At 42.3% G+C, this 19,787-nt stretch overlaps 1 protein-coding gene across 5 annotated transcripts in view; it reads right to left on the bottom strand.

Moving 5' to 3' along the window:
- Positions 1–19,787, bottom strand: part of FMN1 (formin 1) — a 435,508-nt gene that overhangs the window by 349,220 nt on the left and 66,501 nt on the right. Inside the window, exon 1 of one of the 5 annotated variants that reach the window (XM_040492214.1) lies at positions 1,386–1,618. The exons of the other annotated variants lie outside the window; for them this stretch is intronic. Coding sequence (XP_040348148.1) covers positions 1,386–1,518 — 133 coding nt within the window. The 5' untranslated portion in view covers positions 1,519–1,618. Of the gene's footprint in view, positions 1–1,385; positions 1,619–19,787 lie in introns of those variants that run through there. 5 annotated transcript variants of the gene reach the window in all.

Here is a 19,787-nt window from a genome sequence, read left to right as displayed (position 1 = left end):
ATCGGAAACAGGCTCCAGGCTCTGAGCCATCAGCCCAGAGCCCGATGCGGGGCTCGAACTCACGGAGCGCGAGATCGTGACCTGGCTGAAGTCGGACGCTTAACCGACTGTGCCACCCAGGCGCCCCAAGGGACAAATGTTTTCTAAACTGACTCTGATTTTGTCATAAAATGAAATCATATGAATCCCGAGCAAATGTATGTGTGCATGTGTCTCTTTAAGAAATGTTTTTAGATCTCAAAACATAGCTTGCAAACTTAAAATTATTTAACTCATTGCCTAATATCTTTCATGGGAAACTTGAGCTTCTTCTGTTTTAATTACTAGTTCCCACTAAGCAATTATAAGTTAAGGAATTCTCTCATTTGTTTTATTAATAACTTTCATCACAGTTTAATATCCACTCTGTTTGGAATCATTGATGACCCCCACTTTCCAAACAAAGAGATTCTCAAGGGCATGCTAAGAAGTCCATCTAAAAGATTAGAACAAGCCAGGAAGATAGAGATTATAGCTTCAAATGAGCATCAGCAAATAGAAAGAAATGGGAGAGTAAAAAATGTCAATGTCCCCTTAAGGTTGAAATCGATTTATTCTACATAACTTATTTTTCCTAGGTAATTTATCAAATTTGAATATAAAGTTAGAAAGTGTCTACCTCCCTACCACAAAAACTTGTTTAATGGGAATGAGAGACAGTTCTTGTAGGAAAAGGAAAGAAGAAATCAGACAATTGCTCTTTCTTGCATCCTAGTAATGTCCATATTAGGTATTAAATGCAAAGAGTATTTTTTAATATCCATACTAAAAATTAAATACAAAGTGTTTTCACCTACTCTGGCTAAATAATGAAGATTAAATATTTCTTGATATTGATATAGCGTTTGGTTACATCAATCTATCTTCGAAGAGCTGTATCCAATCTTTGTATTTTGAAAATACAATTAGTCACACTCATACTCCAGAGCCCTTATGATGAAAATAATCTCTCTAATGAAGATTATCCTTAAGCCTTCCTTTACAAAAAAAAAAAAAAAAAAAAAAAAGGATAAACACACTAATACTTAGGTTTTTTCCAACATAATTGAGTGAACATATTAATATTCAGATGGTATGATTTTTAAAATTTGAGATCAGTAGTCCTGCAGGATACAATTGGAGGACACCCGGACAAACTTGTCTTATGCCAAAAAATGACCTTTCACCAAGAATTCTTTCATAGTTGAGCCCTTTAAAACCAGCAAATTTAAGGCATTCATTGCATAAAGAGGAATTTCAATTCTGATCATCTGAATAGATTTACACTACTTTTCCTACTTTGAACACAAACCTTTCTTCTTTCCCCACCTGCAACCAAGAGCATGGGCTTTGGCTTTGAAGCTTACCTTCTTCCGGTGCTACTGACCTCCTGTGTCGGCACTTCCAAATCTTGGGAACTGGAATTGACTGTCCATGTCTTGGGCTATAGTAGTAGCATGCACCCATGGTGCCAAAGGGCGGGGAGCCTGCGGCAAACATGATGGATGGATCTCAGGGCAGCTTGAGAAGAAGGAATGTGTGAAAGATGTACTTTACTGGCTCCATCATAGGAGCCAACTGGTACAGTGCCACCTGGGAAGAGACTCCACCACGCATTAATGAGTCAACCTTCCTTACGCACAGTGGGCCAGACTGGTTTCACCACCTTATCATCATATTAATGATAAAACTTTATTAAAAAAAAATAACAACGATGTTCTTTGAGAGCTTCTTTTCATTGTCTTCTTTCAGGGAATAGGAAAAGCGATCCCTTTGCTTTTCAAAAGACGTTTCCGATGAAATACAGAAACTTAAAAATTTTTTAGCTTTCACTTTTAGAATCAGCTCTCAAAAACCAAAACCCGCCCTCCCATTTCTAAAAACTAATGATTTTTATTATAGCTGTCTTCAAAATGTGTTAGGGATTTTATTTCCAGATTTTGAAAGCCAGTTTCTTTCCCTGCCCCTAAAAAAATGACCTCCATCACTACACTGAGCCTGGGACATAAACTTGGAGTATGAAAAAACCCACTGTATAATTATCTTAATGAGACTTTGTGTTTATATTACATCTTTCATCTAAAGAGCTCAAAGCATTTTGCTAACATGATCTTATTAAGGTTCACAACACCCCACTCAAGAATGCGACGGTAAAGGGTTATTACTATCCACTTTAATAGGTGGGGAAACAGAGATTAGCGATTAAATGACTCAGTTTGAGGTCACAGTGCTGGCTGAAGGCACAGTTTGATTCAGGACTCTGACCTCTCTTTCCAAGGACATATCCAACTGACCAACAGAGAGCTTCATGCTAAAATGAGAATTTGTTTTCACCTCTCAGGAAAAGAAAAAAAATCTGTTCTTTTGTTCTAAGACTTCGAAAAACATAAAAAATAAATCAAATAAAAATTATTTAATGTTCTCAAATTATGGCACATGAGCTAAAGATCACAGATGTGCTAACTGCAGTTACTTTCTTCCCCTCCTTACCCTTTCCAAAGGCGACCACTATCTCCCATCAATGGATCAGACCACACACAGTGCTCACGCTGTCCATGTAGAATGGCTAGCCAGTGTACTGTTTTTTATGCACCAGGAGGAAAGAGGTTATCAATGCTGGCAATCCTATGCAAGTTCATTGTAAGACAGTCAAACAGTATAGAATTGTACAGTGCCAAAGTGAAAAAAAATCTCATGTCACCACTCCCTGATGTTACCATTGTTACGTGTAGGGATGTATGAGTACACATGTATAGTGATACCAGACCATATTTTGCTGCTTATTCTGTTTGCCTTTTCCTCTTCCAATATTTTTTGGTCAATGCCCTTTGTCAGTTCATATATATATCAACAGCATTCTTTTAACTGATTATATATCCATTTCTATGGAAAGATGTGTAAGAATATACAGAAATTTATTCTTTTTAAAGTTTATTTTTGAGAGAGAGAAGGAGCACGAGCAGGAGAGGGACAGAGAGAGAGAGGGAGACACAGAATCCGAAGCAGGCTCCAGGCTCTGAGCTGTCAGCACAGACCCCACACAAGGCTTGAACCCATGAATCACGAGATCATGCATAACCTGAGCTGGAATCGGACGCTTAACCAACTGAGCCATCCAGGCACCCCAATACAGAAATTTATTTTACCCAATCTCCTTTCACTGGACATTTGGGTATTTCTTTTCTTTTTCTCCTATGCACTGCAATAAATATCCTTATATATTTAGCTCTATATGGTTTTTAAATATTCCTTTTGGACCTACTTCCCATTTTTTACATGATCTAGGACTCCTTACTTATGGAAATAAACCTGTTAATCTATGCACTGAGCTGCTGATTGTATCATGAGCCTGTGGCTTTGATTTTTTTTTTTTCAACGTTTATTTATTTTTGGGACAGAGAGAGACAGAGCATGAACGAGGGAGGGGCAGAGAGAGAGGGAGACACAGAATCGGAAACAGGCTCCAGGCTCCGAGCCATCAGCCCAGAGCCTGACGCGGGGCTCGAACTCACGGACCGCGAGATCGTGACCTGGCTGAAGTCGGACGCTTAACCGACTGCGCCACCCAGGCGCCCCAAGCCTGCGGCTTTGGATGGAAATCAGTTCCCCTCTTTCCTCCTATCACTGTTTGGCAGAGGCTTTGGTTTTACTTGTAGGACACTAGCCTGCCTTTATCCATATGACCCACAAATGTGAACTGGAAACCATTCCGCATGGGACCTATAGAAAGACGGCTAGATGATGTAAGAAATCAATGCATATAATCACCCATTGATTACAACAGCCCACTCTCTCCAAGGCCTTAGCTCAAGAGAAAAATTAAATCTTGGCCATTCACCAATAGACGAAGTGGTGGGCCCATGTTTTAGAACAAAAAGTGTTTTACAAATAGGACTTCGACCATATGCCTATGTCTGAGTTTGAGTATCAGAATGAATGACTACTTGGCACCCCTGCTCCCTCAGACTGCCTGGGAGATTCAGTGTCATATTCAATTCAATGGCATTATCATTTACAGATTTTTGGACCATGTATAAATTAAGAGCCCAAAAGGAGTGCTTTCTTCTCTCATTTCTAGTGGGATTTGCCCTAGTATCATGCTTATGTGGACATCCTGTGTTGATTATCTTACTTCTGAATTAAGTACATGGTTGACAAGCATTGCTTTTCTACTTTAAAAACAAAGATTAGGGGTGCCTGGGTGGCTCAGTCAGTTAAGTGTCCGACTTCAGCTCAGGTCATGATCTCACAGTTCCTAAGTTCGAGCCCTGCGCTGGGCTGTGTGCTGACAGCTCGGAGTCTGGACCCTGCTTTGGACTCTGTGTGTGTGTGTCTCTCTCTCTACCCCTCCCCCACTCACACCCTCTTTCTCAAAAATAAATAAACATTAAAAAAATAAAAGAAAAAGAAAGCCATAGACTTACAGTCAAAACAAGCAAACGATAGACCTTGACTTACTCATTGTTTTTTCTATTAATTTATTCCTTTCTTCACTTACCAAATATGTACTGAAGCAAACAATGTGAACAACATACAGTCCCTGCTTTCAAGGGGCTGATAGTATCGTCAGGGCCTCCGACAAAGAAAATAACAAATGAATAATAATATTCTGGAAATGCAGGAAAGGGTTCCTGGAGACTTTCACAGCTAATTAAACAGAGAAACAAACAGAAAAACAAAAAACAAATATCTTGCCAGCAGAATGGAGTAGAATGCTTTTGGTCATGTGACACCTAAATTAAGATTTTGAAAATCTTCACTAGAAAAGCAAATAAGCTGAGAAGCTTCATTCTTAAGCATTCGTACCATATTCTTAAGCATTCGTACCATATTCTAATTCTATTTGTGTCTTTCCTTTCTTAAAATGTCTTCTCTAGGTTCAGGTAATCAAGTAGCTGTGCTCTTCCAGAAGAAACGTTATTTTTAAATCCAGTCACATAGTAACAATTTTCTTCTTAAAAGGACCTGTCAGAGGCACCTAGGTGGCTCATTTGGTTAAGCATCTGACTTTTGATTTCAGCTCAGGTCCTGATCATGCAGTTCATAGGATCCAGCACCACCCCCCCCCCACCCCCAAACCGGTGGATTCTGTGCTGACAGCCAGAGTTGGCTTGGGATTTTCTCTCTCCCTCTCTCTCTCCCCCTCCCATGCTCATGCTGTCTCTCTCTCTCTCAAAAACAAATAAACAAACATTAAATAAATAAATAAGATAATACATGTCATAGTGGGAATATAAGGTAGTTCAGAACAGACTTTATGTTCATTGTAGGCTACGTACATTAGGTTCATTTTTAAAATGCTATCCCACAGCAAGTTTCATGTGTGCCTTCTAGGCATCCTGAATGTATAAAACACAACAGGATAAACAGCCAAGATACATCCTGACATCACCTTCTAAACAGTTCCACTCAATAATGCAGCAGCATGAGAATCCAATAGTCACTGATGGCACATACAATATGAGAAAGAGAAAGCGTAAAGTCCGTGTCAAATCCTTAAATGCTGAATTGACCTGTGCTGGCCTGTCCCACTCTAAGTGTGCCCCTCTAAAGAGCTGTGAATTAGGGTCTTTGTTCTGACTGCTGCCATCATCTTGCTACATAATCTGAAGGGAGAAGGAGCTTCTTGAATCTTATCTCCTATATGTGGGGATGGTAGAAGGTTGGCATAGTACAGGCTATCCAATCTTAATAAAGGAAATTTCTGTTTAGCCTTCACTAGGTGCAAGACATTGAGCTAAACACTTTATAGGTGTTGCTCAAAACACCCTGTTAAATAGTTACTATTAATGTCACCTAAAAGTGAAAAGATTGGCCAAGAGAGATTAAATAATCTTTCTATGCTCACACACCTAAATGGGTTTGAGCATATCCAGAGCCTTGCAGCTGAGCCTTAAATTTTGGAATCACCAAGACCCCTCTCTTTCCCTCAATGCCAGTTGGTTAAGCCTTGTGGATCTATTTGTACAACGTTTTTCATATCTTCCCTTTTCTTTCCAGCTCCACTTTGAGTTCTCATCAGTTTCAATCATCCCCAATTGACCTTCCTTCTTTTAATCTCTTGCCACCCTTCATTCTACTCCCTGGTTAATCTTCCTGCATCATAGCTGGGATCATATCACCCTTCTGCTCAAAGGACTTCCATGGTTCTTCATGGTCTACTAAATTAGGTAAACACTCCTTCACCTGGCATTTAAGGCCCCCTTACACTATACAGGATCTGGATTTGATTGAATCAATATTTGTTGAATGAATACATGACACAAAACTAATGCTCACTGTATGTGGCAAGAGTCCCCCAAAGTAGCGTCATAGCATATTAAGTATGAACATGTCTTCAAGAGATAAATAATAAGGTCTAGAATCTGTCTATCCCAGAAGTAGAAAAATTAAATCTAATACACCTGGGCTGAAGATATGGTGAAGGTTGCTGGTCAAACAAAGGTAGCTATTTGATGGGATATGTGCTTAACACAGACCTAGATATCCAAGAAAGATATGACCTTTCCATGACTCTTTGCCCCAGTATCAACATATTTATTCCTCTATTTGGCCTTTTGGCCTCACTGAGGAGATGTAGTTAGAACTCCTCATGTTGCAAGTGACAGAAATCCAACTAAACTGACTTAAAATTTATTAGCTCCCATAACCAAAAAGTCCAAGGTACAGGCATGGTGGAATCTAGGTACTCAGATCATATAAGGAATCTCTACACCTTTTGATTCTAGTTTCCCATTGTGGAGTCAAGATGGTCCAGCATAGCTTCAGAATTATGCCCTTCTAGCTTCATTTTCATCGTTACTAAGAAAGTGTCCCAGATTTTTCTAGAGAAAAAGACCTAGAATCACTCTCCATAGTATATCTTGGAAATGTGATGATCCCTGAACTGATCACAGCAGCCAGGTGATGTGAATTCCCATTGCCCAGTTTTGGATCTCATGATCCCCTCTAAATCCAGGAGATCAGCCTCATTCTTATCACATCAAGTGAGGAAGTGAGCGGTGGTTACTCAAAGGAAAAATGGGGTACCATTACAAGACAAAGGGACGATTAATTCCATGTGGTTTGAAAAAACATTGAGGGCCCGCTGTAGAACAGTTCTGACACATAGAAATAAGATGGAGGTAGCCAGCTTCCTATGCTGTTATAGCTTCTCTGTGCCACTCACAGCTTTTGTCCAGTACAGAATACCTTTGGACATCCCTTTGTTTTGTTTTGTTTTTTAAATAATGTGTATTTATTTGGGGGAGGGGAAGGGGCAGAGAGAAGGGGACAGAGGATCCGAAGCAGACTCTGTGCTGTCAGCATGGGACTTGAACTCACAAACCATGAGATCATGACCTGGGCTGAAGTTGGATGCCTAACTGACTGAGCCACCCAAGTGTCCCTGTACATCCCTTTGGTCATTTCACCCACCTTTGTCATTTCATCAGTAATGCTTTCCATGGTTTCCATGGCCCTATCACACGGCAGGTGAAGTCAGTTGCAATGGCCTTATTGATTCACCACCTGGGACTGAGTATTGGGATTTCGTTAAAGCTCTCAAATGATCCTAATATGTAGCCTGGGCTGAGAAAAGCACTCGGTCTTCACTGTCAACACATACAAGTATTGCCTAAATCTTATAGTGTCTGTTTTGTCTACCCTAATAATTGGTGTTCTGGAGGACAAATCTGAGACAGTTGCTTTCATTTGCAGAAACTAATCCACAAAGTTTGGAGCGAAGGCAGTAATATCCATAAAGCAAACACTACACTCAAAGCACTTTTTGCCCTTTCATTATGTTCTTTACACAAGATCATTTCAATACTAGATTGGGGGGAAAAGGCGAAAGCGGGCTTAATTTTTATTGCTTAGCCTTTTTTTTTTTTTTAAATTTGGAAGGAGAAACAAATCAGGGAGCCCTGCATGCCATAAGGGCAAATGTTAAAGCTCCTACGTCCTACTCTCATCTTCTGAGGCTTTGACTTTTTTGAAATCAGAAGCAATTCAAGGAGGTTATATGCCTGGAATATACCAAACGTCTTCTCAAGCCCAATTTTACTCTATCATGGAATTTTGACATAACTTAAAAGGACTGAGTTTCTCTGTATCACCACTCTCTCTAATGTAGCATGAGGCTATACAATAAGATTTATCAGGGAAGCCACATGATATAGTGCAATGCAGATTTTGAATCCCTGACCCAACACTTATTAGCTATGGGTACTCAGCTTAAGAAAGTTAGCCTCTCTAAGCTTAATTTTTGTCTTCCATAAAACGGAGGCAATAAATAACCTTTCCCGAAGACTCTTGAAGGGTTTAGACATAATACATAGAAAGCATGTGACACATAGTATCCTGTCAATAATTGTTAACTATTGTCATTTGGGAAAGTAATTTTGTTTTAAAATTCAGTCCCAAAGAATGAGTTCTAAATGGAGAAAGACTTTTCCTGGATTGTAAGTACCAAGACACTAGGATAACACATGTAAACAATTATTTATTTATTTATTAAAAAAAAAAATTTTTTTTTAACGTTTATTTATTTTTGAGACAGAGAGAGACAAAGCATGAACAGGGGAGGGTCAGGGAGAGGGAGACACAGAATCTGAAACAGGCTCCAGGCTCTGAGCTGTCAGCACAGAGCCCGACGCGGGGCTCGAACTCACGGACCGCGAGATCATGACCTGAGCCGAAGTCGGCCGCTTAACTGACTGAGCCACCCAGGCACCCCTGTAAACAATTATTTAAAGAAAATACTGAGGTTTACAAATTAGTAGCATTTGGTGTTCAAATACTTCTTGAATTTGGATATCTAAATTATAGCTACAAAATAAGAATAGGGTTCATTAAGTGTTCAACTTTGCAGAGTGAAATTTCATAAAAGTTCCCACAGTTTTAGTGACTGAAATTTTCTTCGTGTGAGTTTATCAAGGAAGCTTCTCGTTAATAGTAAGTGTCTAAATGTTTAACTTCCCAAGTGTGATTGACTGGTTATTTATAGCCCATTGAAAATGCCAAATTTCTTTGTCAAACCTATCTCTTTTTAATAATTTATGGCTAAGGGCTCTCCTTTGAAATATGTCACGAAGCTTGGGACAGTGGCTTCTAAAAATCTATACACAAGATGATAATAATAATACCGATCTCACAGTGCAATTCTGAACACCATAAGAGATAACACAGATGAAAGGACCTTGCAAAGGATGAAGCACCGTGTAAACGTTACGCTTTGGCAGAGGCAGCTGCCGCAGCTGCTGACTAAAAGAAGTTTATCCCTGGTCACGAGACACTTCCATCCTCATTACAGACACAGCGTGTGATTAAGCTCCGTGGGAAGAGATGCAGAGTTCTCCCAGACCCAGAGGAGGAAGACACGGATGGAGCGACCAAAGGAAGTGACACTGAAAAGGGGGCAGGATGAGGGAGGGGTTCAGCCTCCTGGATGGGCAAGGGTGGGACACAGAGGAAGCAGAAGGACGCCACGGGCAGGACAGGCGTCTGAAGGAACAGCACAGAGGACTCAAGAATAACGAAGGGCCTTCAGGCACGGCATTCGCGCAGGGAAGCAGAGCGTGAGATGAAGCTGGAAAGGAAGCTGGGTACAGATCGCGGAGAGTGGATGCCTACAATATCCAACAGTTTTTCAAGGCAGGCCCACTCTACATCTCTTATCGGCTGAGTATTTACATGATTTGTGGCCAATGTTATCATATATCAACCTCCCAAACCCATTGAGAAAGTCCTCCGGATTTAGCTGGGGCTTCTTACACTTGTGCTCATCCCGCCGTAGGCCAGACAGAGAAAGGAAAGAGGCAGGAAACAGGCTGAGAAGAGAGGGCAGCAAGCCCTGGCGGCGTGCCCAGAATGGAGGCGGCGTAGCAGACAGGAAGAGAGGGCAAAACAGCAGCAATGTAGGCTGCAGGCAGGCTGGAGCAGAAACCAGAGAAAGGGAGGAAGACAGATTGCTATAACTGCCAATTTGCAGGGCCGTGAAACCTGAACTCTTCTGGATGTGCCTTCCTGGTGACTCCTCTGGCTCCGAAACTTTGGGAAGGAAAACTGATACCCATAAATAACTGTGGCTGTGTAACTGCAGAGTGGGATAAACGCTTCATTTTGATTAAAGGCAAAGTGGTTCTTCTGACAAAGAAGCACCTTGGCTGGCTGGCTCTGCAGAGAGAGTGCATACATGGTTACGTGCATGGGTCTGAGGAAGCTGCAAGATGCATGCTGCAAAAAGACACATAGAGCATTAGGAGCTGGGGCAGGAGAGGCAAAGGGGACCAAGTCCTGTCCACAAGGAGCAATGAGGAGATTTCACAGCTCACCTTCCCTCAAACAGAAAGGAGGTCAGGCTGGACCTGTTTTCTTTCATGATTATGATCTCAAAATGAATCAAATGGTTGCTTGGGTCATCCAGACCCAATCACAGATATCCAATAATTTTCAGTGATGCCATGATTAATGCTCTTCTGGGTTCAAAGTGAACCCTAAGATCCTCTAACCAACTCAATTCTGTCTTCACATGGACCATCTACTTAACCATAGTCTTAAGGGATGGACTCAAAGAACTAATAAGTTGAGTTAATAAATAAATCCAGATCTAGCTGCAAACAAAACAACAAAAACAGATCACTATTGCTTACTAAATGAAATTCAAGGATAACTGTCTTTATGAAACTGAATAAAGATTTTTTTTTTACATTTATTTATTTTTGAGAGACAGAGTGAGACAGAGTATGAGTGGGGGAGGGGCAGTGAGAGAAGGAGACACAGAATCCGAAGCAGGCTCCAGGCTCTGAGCTGTCAGCACAGAGCCTGACATGGGCTCAAACCCATGAACCATGAGATCGTGACTGAAGCCAAGGTCGGACAATTAACCAACTGAGCCACCCATGAATAAAGGCACCCCCTGAATAAAGATTTTTTAAACACTAGTGAGCCTTTTAAAATAGAAGCCAAGAGGTGCACCTGGGTGGCTCCGTCAGTTAAGCATCTGACTTTAGCCCAGGTCATGATCTCACGGTTCAAGAGTTCGGGCCCTGCATAGGGCTCTGTGCTGACAGCTCAGAGCCTGGAGCCTGCTTTGGATTCTGTGTCTCCCTCTCTCTGCACCTCCCCTGCTTATGCGCTCTCTCTCTCTCTCAAAAATAAATACACATTAAAAAAATGTTTTTTAAATAGAAGCCAAATGTGCAAGTGTCCTAAAGCAACTCAACCAGCATAAAAGTTGAAATGAAAGTATTTTCAGCCCAGCTCCATTCCAGCCAAAGTTTCCTTCTCATTTACTCGATCAAAATCCCGTTCCCCCCCACTCCCCTGGCCAGGGCAGTGAAACTTCCTCCTCAGGTCGAGGCTATCCCTCCCAAGCCCAGGAGATGACTTCAGAAAGGTGTTGCTGTAGGGATGCTTCTGCTGACACCGATGCCGCACCCACTAGCAGTGTCTGTGGAGAAGTAGGTGCAACAGATCCAAGACCTTAACCCTAGGTCTCCCTGGAAGGGTAACAAGGATCAGACAGTGCTGTGTCACAGGGGGATCTCACGCCTCCGCTCATTCTAGAGGAGGATCCAGAGACTGAAGGGGGAAAGGCAGCGGTAGGAGAGGAGACAGAGAAGCAGGTCATGGCAGGATGCCCAGACATGGAGGCAGGTCTGGAGACGGGAAGAAAGGACAATAAGTGAGATGTAGGCTACAGGCTTGTTGGAACAGAAACCAGGAATAAGGCAGGGAGGAGAAAGAAGGGGAGAGCGTAGTGATGAGGCCAGGGGAGACGCCTCACTGAAGCACAATGGAGAAACAGACAGAGCAAACAACTCGACCTGGAAAAAGACACTGAAAAGCAGATTTGTAAACGACCAAAGAGCATAATTTCTAACATCCTCAGAGGGAGGCAACAAGAAGCTGATCAGCTAAAAATCTGGCCATGACACTTAACTTCAACAAGACCAGCAATATGGGCTCCACTTCTGGAAGGATCCTAAAGATTCACCGGCTTCTATCCGTGCTGCCACAGCCTGCCATTTGGTCATCAGTAAAAATAGTCTCCACGTCTGAACAGGGGAATTTTTATTCCTATGACGTTTCAAGGTCCATGTATAAAACACCTACCTCACAGAAATTATCATGAACATTATACTGAGACATCATATTGTATGTAAAGACACAGTTTAAAGCTCAAGAAACACAACTCATAATGAAAAGAGCAGCGAGGCAACCCCACAATTGCAATTGGCTGCCAGAATTTTGGAGTAAGACATGAAATCACTCAGTGAAATCTGGAACTTGTAGGTTATAGATAAATAAATGGCTTAAATCTTAAAGTAATCAGTCATATTTTTTTCCAAACAACAAAAAAAAGATTAGTAAACTGCTAATTTTTTTTTAAATGTTTATTTATTTTTGAGAGAGAGAGACAGAGACAGAGCGCAAGCAGGGGACAGGCACAGAGAGAGACACAAACACAGAACTCAAAGCAGGTTCCAGGCTCTGAGCTGTCAGTGCAGAGCATGATGTGGGGCCTGAACTCACAGACGGAGAGATCATGACCTGAGTCGATGTCAGAAGCTTAACCGACTGAGCCATGCAGGTGCCCCTAACTTTATTTAAATCCAAGTTAGTTAACATATAGTGTAATAATGATTTCAAGAGTAGAATTTAGTGATTCATCACTTACATATAACACCCAGGGCTCATTCCAACATGTGCTCTCTTTAATGCCCATCCTCCATTTAGCCCATACCCTCACCCAACACCCCCTCCAGCAACCCTCAGTTTGTTCTCTGTATTTAAGAGTCTCTTATGGTTTGCCTCCCTTTCTGTTTTTATCTTATTTTTCCTTCCCTTCCCCTATGTAAACTGCTAATCTTTCTTTTTTTTTATTTTTTTAAATGTTTTTATTTATTTTTGAGACAGAGAGAGGCAGAGCATGAGCAGGGGAGGGGCAGAGACAGAGGGAGACACAGAATCCGAAGAGGCTCCAGGCTCTGCGCTGTCAGCACAGAGCCCGACATGGGGCTCAAACTCACGGACCGTGAGATCATGACCTGAGCCGAAGCCAGACGTATAACCGACTGAGCCACCCAGGCGCCCCTGTAAACTGCTAATCTTAACTGAGCTGAAAGAAATGTGGGGCTGGAGTAGCAGTGTGTATAAATGACCATGGTGAGACTTTAGGGCTTTGTTAATACCTGTGCTCTTCCCTGTCACTAAAGTGAAATATTTCTTATTTCTAACATACTTATCAACTGACAGGTTAAAGTGGCATTTTCTGATGTCTACTTCACGGCATGCATTATGCTAGACGCCCCCATATGCATAACCTCATCCAGTGTCACAACTGGCTACTGCAGTAGGTGTTATCCCAATTGTACAGACAAGGAGACTGACGCCAGAGGCGGTCACCCAGTTGGGAACCAGCAGAGCCAGGGTACGGTCCCAAGTGCTCTGACTCCCAGTCTGTCACATTCTGTAAGATACCAGACTGCTTCTGTTGTTCAGACCTCTGGCCACAAAGGAGGGGACTCTCACCCAGAAGGTAGGAGGGTGGAATGTAAATAGTATCTTCTTATTCATCTACGAGCATGTCAGATACTTCACAATAAAAGTATGTATAGGGTAACATAATGGACTGCATTATGTTCCCCCAAATTCCTATGTTGAAGCCCTAACCTTGCCCAGTACCTCAGAATGTGACCTCGTTTGCAGACTGGGCCTTGAAAGAAGTGATTAAGTTTAAATGAGGCCACATGCATGGACCCTAACCCAATTTGGTTGGTGTTCTTATAAAAGGGGATTAGGACACACCAGGAGCATACAAGTGCTCAGAGAGATGACCATGGGAAGAGGCAACAAGAGGGCAGCCATCTGCAAGCTGAGAAGAGAGGCCTCAGAGTTGTCAGCACAGAGGCCAACACGGGGCTTGAGCTCGTGAACCATGACATCATGACCTGAGCCGAAATCAGACACCTAATCGACTGAGCCACCCTGGCGCCCCAAAAGTTCTCAATATTTAGTGATTATTTTAGACTTGTAGGATTGGGAAGTTTTTATTTATTAGTTTTTCAAATAATTGATGTGCTTCCAAACTTTTCTATAATGAGATTTTTATGTAAAATTTCCATAATGAGACATATAAACACATATATGATATACCAAACGAAATTTTTTTTAATCAGAGAAAAAAATTTATTCCAGAAGGCTGAGGAAATTATCGGATTCTGTCTACCACACTGTAGTTCCTCCACTTCTTGCAACGGTGGTTGGTGGGAAAATCAAATAAGATGTCTGTTCAAGTACACTGCAAATTACAAAGAGTCGTATTGAAACAAGGGTGAGGATGGTGATTGTTTTTATTGACGTCTACGGTGCTCTTTCTGAACAAATCAATGTCACTGAAGATGGAAATAGGTTCTGAAAAGTCTCTAAAGATAACTGGTTGTCAGTATATTCATTCACCGTGTGTCAGCGTGGCCAACAGCATGTTCAGGTTGGCTCCTATGGGGCAGGGATCACATCACTATATATTCTACATGATTTCTCACCGATTGTGAACAGGATACACAATGCCAAGTCCTTACCCCAAGGAAGATCCTTCGCAGACACAACTACCAGTGTGAGTTTTACATAGCAGATGAACACTTCACTGCAGGCCACAGTCTCAAGGCAACTGCCTGAGTGGCCACGAGGGTGGGGTACCAGGAAATTGATGAAGGTGGGCAGGGCAGAGCACGGAAAAGTAGGGGAAATGCAGTCAACCCTTAATAGATAAATGCCCTGTGGGGGTAATCCAGCCTCAAGTGACAGAAACTCTTCCAGCCCCTAAAGGTTACTTAAACAGACGTGAGAAAAGCTCTTTCAGTTCCAGGAAGAAAGATACTGATCAGATGAATCCTGTTATCAAGACTTTCCCATGCCTGCCTAGATCCACTCTATAAGAAAGAACAGAGATAAGGACATTCAGGTCCTAGGAATTGCCCCGAAATGACCTATGCAACTGAGGGCAATCATTCAGACCAGTTAGGCAAGGGACCTGAAATAACATTTTCCACAGCTGGGTCAGAAGAAGAAAATCAAGAATTTTCTTTTTCTTCCTTTCTTCATTCCCACCACCAACTCTCTAACTCCAAAACTTGTCCCTCCTTCCCTCTCTTGCTATCCCTCCTTCCTTTTCTGGGTGTATATGCTTGTCTCAATCCTGAGAGTCCAAAATATCACTAGCCGGATATTTTCAATAAAGCAGTACTTCTCCAAAATCATTCTACAGCTTCCACTTCTCTGGCTAAGCCTATAACAAAAATATTCCTTCCTGTGCTTCCATACTGTGTACCGAAGAAATGGGTATTTTGTTTTTTCTTGGGACTCCATTGTGATCCACTGTGGTCTATGACCTTAACTAAAGATGAAAGACTGTCAGCTGATCTTTCCCAGACCTCAGCTTAGAGGCTTCGTGTATGCAGAAGCTACCTGTATGCAGCGGGTGCCGAAAGGAGATGTTATATTTCTTCCTAATGTAGCCCACATTATGCCATTTGGAAAAGGAGCCCTAGACCAGGGCTGGCACGACATCATGCTATCTTACACCCAGCATACTAACCACATCTAAGAGCAGAGGGTAAAATTCCAACAGGAGTGTTCAAACCTGCAGCTTCCCAGCCTATCATTCTTCTTGGTGTGATATCAACCTAAAAAAACTTGTTAGGGCCCCCGTGATCTGTCTCCTAGGAATACCTTCAATTTCCTCTGCTAATTCCAAGCAGCCCAGCCACCTCAGCTCTTCCACCACCAACTCCATCTCCTCCCACATGGTGTCTTGCCCAGACTTGCATCTCTTTCTCTACACCCTCTGTGGGTCTCCACAATAATCCAACCTGGAGGAGAGCCTAGGGGGCTGTTGGTCTGTGAGCACACACCCCCCTCTACTGGACAAAACACAAAGAAACATACCCATCTGGGAAAGAACCACAGAATTCTCCATCAGGAACATCTAATTCAGGGCCCTCACTTGGTACATGAGAAAGCTAAGCCGACAGACCATGAGTCAACAGAATCACAAAGGGAACTGGAGGCAGAGCACAGCGTCCCTCTGCCTCCCATGTTAGGTGCCATCATGAATGTGGAACCGTGTGCATCCTTCAAAAGTACAACTCTTAAGAGAGGATTATGCAACTGAGTTCATGGGAGTCCTTAGGTTCTGAGTTAAAACACTCTCCAAGGCACGGCCATCAACAGAGAAGCAGGGTGTTGGCTGAAGGAGCCTCAGACTTGGAGTCAGAGGACCTGGCCTTTAGTCCCAGTTCCAAGCACCTAAAACCCATGAGTCTGGGCAACACACTTAGAGTCTCTAGGCTTCCCTCGTGTGCCCATGTGTGAAGTGAAAGACTTAGAACACATGATCTCTAAGAAGGCCAACCTCTCACAATATGAACCCATGAGGTCTAAGACTGTAAATGACTGGGGAAAAGAATGCACACAGGATCACAGCATTGTGGAGGGAAGTACATTGACCAGAATGCCAGAGACCTTGTCCTAATCCTGGTTCTGGTACCAACTAGCTACTTGACCTTAGGAAAGTCACTTCATCTCACTGGAACTCTGTCCTAGGAATGCAGATGAAGCTAGATGATCTTCTTGGTAGGAAGATTATACCTTCTCAATCCCTAATTTTCTACAATAATGAGTAATAACAACTGTGAGTATTGATGCCTTCTTCAAAGGATCCTAAAGCCACAGGGGCATGTTCACATGTGTTTGAGACAAAGAAGGGAGCCACTAACCTTTCCACAAGTTTTATAATAAATATAACTAAGGGTACATACACCAGACAGTTTGTTTGAGCTCCGAAGAGCACAAGGAGGTACACTTACTTCCAGCCTATGTAAGCAGTTGACAAGACATTAGTTCAAGGGACTATCATCAAACCACAAAGCTTTTGTGAACCGTACAGCAAAACAGCAAGGAAACCACTGCTTTCTCTGAAATAATAAGTAGACCTAATAAATTACCAAGTTGGATCAGTAATTCCACTAATTTTAAGCGGGGTTATAGGAATTGGCAGAAAGTTTAAAAGAAGAGACAAAAACCAAATGGCAAGGCTGCTTCCTAGTGGCTCAAGGAGGGCTCTGGAAGCAGTGCAAGAGGGGGTCACTAAGCTAATAGGTCGAGCACCCCAAACTACCCAGTAAATGACAGTCTCTGTCTAAAAAGTGTGCTCGCCGTGCAAACACTGTTTCAAAACAAGTGCTCCAGCTGCATCACAACCCCACCCTGCACCTGGCCAGTGGGTTGGCTGCTGACATTAGGAAGACAGCAGTGGATTGTGACAGCTTCATAACCAACTGTTGGACTGTCAGCCACAAGGTTAAACGGAAAGGCACCAAAAGGAAAAAGAAAACTACGACTCTGGAAAAGTTGCTTAACCTTTCTGACACTGTTATCTTGGCTTTTCTTTTTTTTTTTAAATCTTAAAAAAAATACATTTGAGTCACAGTGTTTTGCAGCTAAAATAAAGACAGCCTACATTTGAAATATTTTGTTTACTGGATTTCTCCCTTCAAATTACCTTCCAATCCCCCCCTCCTTCTTTACTTTTTTTATGGTCCTCCAGGGAAGTTTTCTGGAAGTATTAAAATTCAAATGATGGGCTATTTGACCTGCGCACAAGACCAGTAAGCACTCTAGATGTTAAACACACAACTATTTGGGGGGCCTTGTCCCTGAAGTTTGTCTACATAGTTTTCTTCAAAAGCCAGTGCAAAGTGTTGAGAGTGTTTGGAATCTCACCCCCTCTCTTTTGTAAAGATGTGTCCCTGAAAAGATAGAGAATTTGAATGTTGGTACAAACTGAACAATGGTAGGAAGATCTCACAATAAGATAATCCAGAGCACAGGATAACCCAGTTAGAGAGGAGAATGTCTGCTCTGTCAGGCTGCCCTCCCTAGTGCTTCTTGTCGTTGGCATCAAGTAGGAAAGATCCCTTTCACACCTGACATAAGTATGCACTGTCCTTCTGAAATGTGAGGAAAGCAACCCCCTGAAGAATAAGGAGACCTCTTGGCAGGAGTAAAGCTGCAGAAACCAAAAGCTTAGCTGGCAAGGTCTATGGTAAGAGGTGACTCTCTCCATGGAATGCTATTGGAATCAATTAGGTTACTTCCTTGGGGTTATGCAACATTATTAAAGCCTATTACTTAAGACTGGATAGACTTATCATTGTGAATTATATACCAATACTAAATTCCTCTTCTGTGGTCCATAAAACCATGGAACAGACTCAGGCTCTCCCTCTCCTGCTTCCAGCCTTGTTTCTCCCCATCATACATATGCTCTGCTAACAGTACAGAACTTATAGATTACTTTATATTTTGGGCATCACCCCTCTGGAACAGATGTGAGTTCCATGAGGACGGAGATCACCTTTCTTTCCTTGATCTATTTTGTCCACTGCTGTGTCCACTATACCTAGCCCAGTGATGAAGACATGATAAGACCTCTATAAATATTGCTGAATCAATGAATGATTTGTGAGTGCCTTCAGATATAAATACAAATGATCACAATGTCAGCTGTGTTCACTGTCACCGTATAGAGAAGATGGTTCCATGGCCACAGGGGACGTGGCAACGTGGTAAAGCAGGGAGGACAGGTCGCTCAACATCAACATCTTCCATCTGCTATTTTCCTAGTGAGTCACCCTCTGCATCTTAGCTCCATCCTCAGTCACATGGAGGTGGACTCCCTGCTTCAGGGACAGGACTGTCAGGAATCACACACAAAGCAAAGGGTCTTGAAAAGGTTTACATCTCTTGGGGGAATATGAAAACTACACATCTGTGTACATATATACTGCATACTCACAGAGACAAAGAAGCACAAGCATAAACAGAGACAAGAGTGTTTAGGAACAATTTCAAATAGGAACAATGCTGGAGGCCATCAAGAGGACAGGATCGCAGGTTGCAGGCAATCGGAGGCTCCTTTTCCCTTTCCCCAATCCCCATCCTTGGAACGTACATCCGCCTACTATTCCCATGCTAGCAGCCATTTCAAAGACGCAGACTTGAGAAAGCAATGTATTGTTCAGACCAGCTGAATGGTACACATGACTAAGCCCAGTTAAGGTCTCTATATAAACTTTGAAGATTCAGGTGGGCAGGCATGGAGATCGACCTGTCTTGAGGCCATGGAAGACAAGCCTCATCCCTAAGTTCCTTTGCTTATTAAACCCGCCGCCTACCAATTTGGAGTGGCCTGCCTCTTTCTTCGGTCTCTCCCTGCCCTCCATGTATGGGGCCCAGTCACAGATTTCACCCAGGGAACTTCCAAGGTTTCAAACCAACAAATAGAAAGTACGGGATACTCCTTAAACTCCTGCTTCCGAATTTTAAACCATGATATTTCAAGATGAAAGTGTCTAAGCAAGTGATTTTCTTGTTGAACAATGTTCTAATTATGTCCTCCTGAAAACAGAGCAAGGATCATGTTGAAGGCTCCATAGTGTTTTGGATCCAAAATTTGTTCAGATCAATACAACCCTATTAAAAGAATGTTTTATCATCTGTTTTAGTAAATGCATTTTATCTGCTATATTCAATGCAAATCCCTCAAATCCTTTCTGGAACAAGGTATGACATAAGCCAAATAAGTTATTTTTTTAAAAGGCATAGAGAAATATAGCCACCCACCTCATGGGGATTTTTGTGAGGATCTAATGATAACACATGTGGAAGTTCTATGTAAGCAGCAATGCGTATCCACAGATATTGCAGTTGGTGGTTCTTTTTGG

This window comes from Herpailurus yagouaroundi, unplaced genomic scaffold, assembly GCF_014898765.1.
Source record: "Herpailurus yagouaroundi ecotype Mexico unplaced genomic scaffold, PumYag 184, whole genome shotgun sequence".
Taxonomy (NCBI): domain Eukaryota; kingdom Metazoa; phylum Chordata; class Mammalia; order Carnivora; family Felidae; genus Herpailurus; species Herpailurus yagouaroundi.
This window is presented reverse-complemented; position numbering and strand designations above follow the sequence as displayed.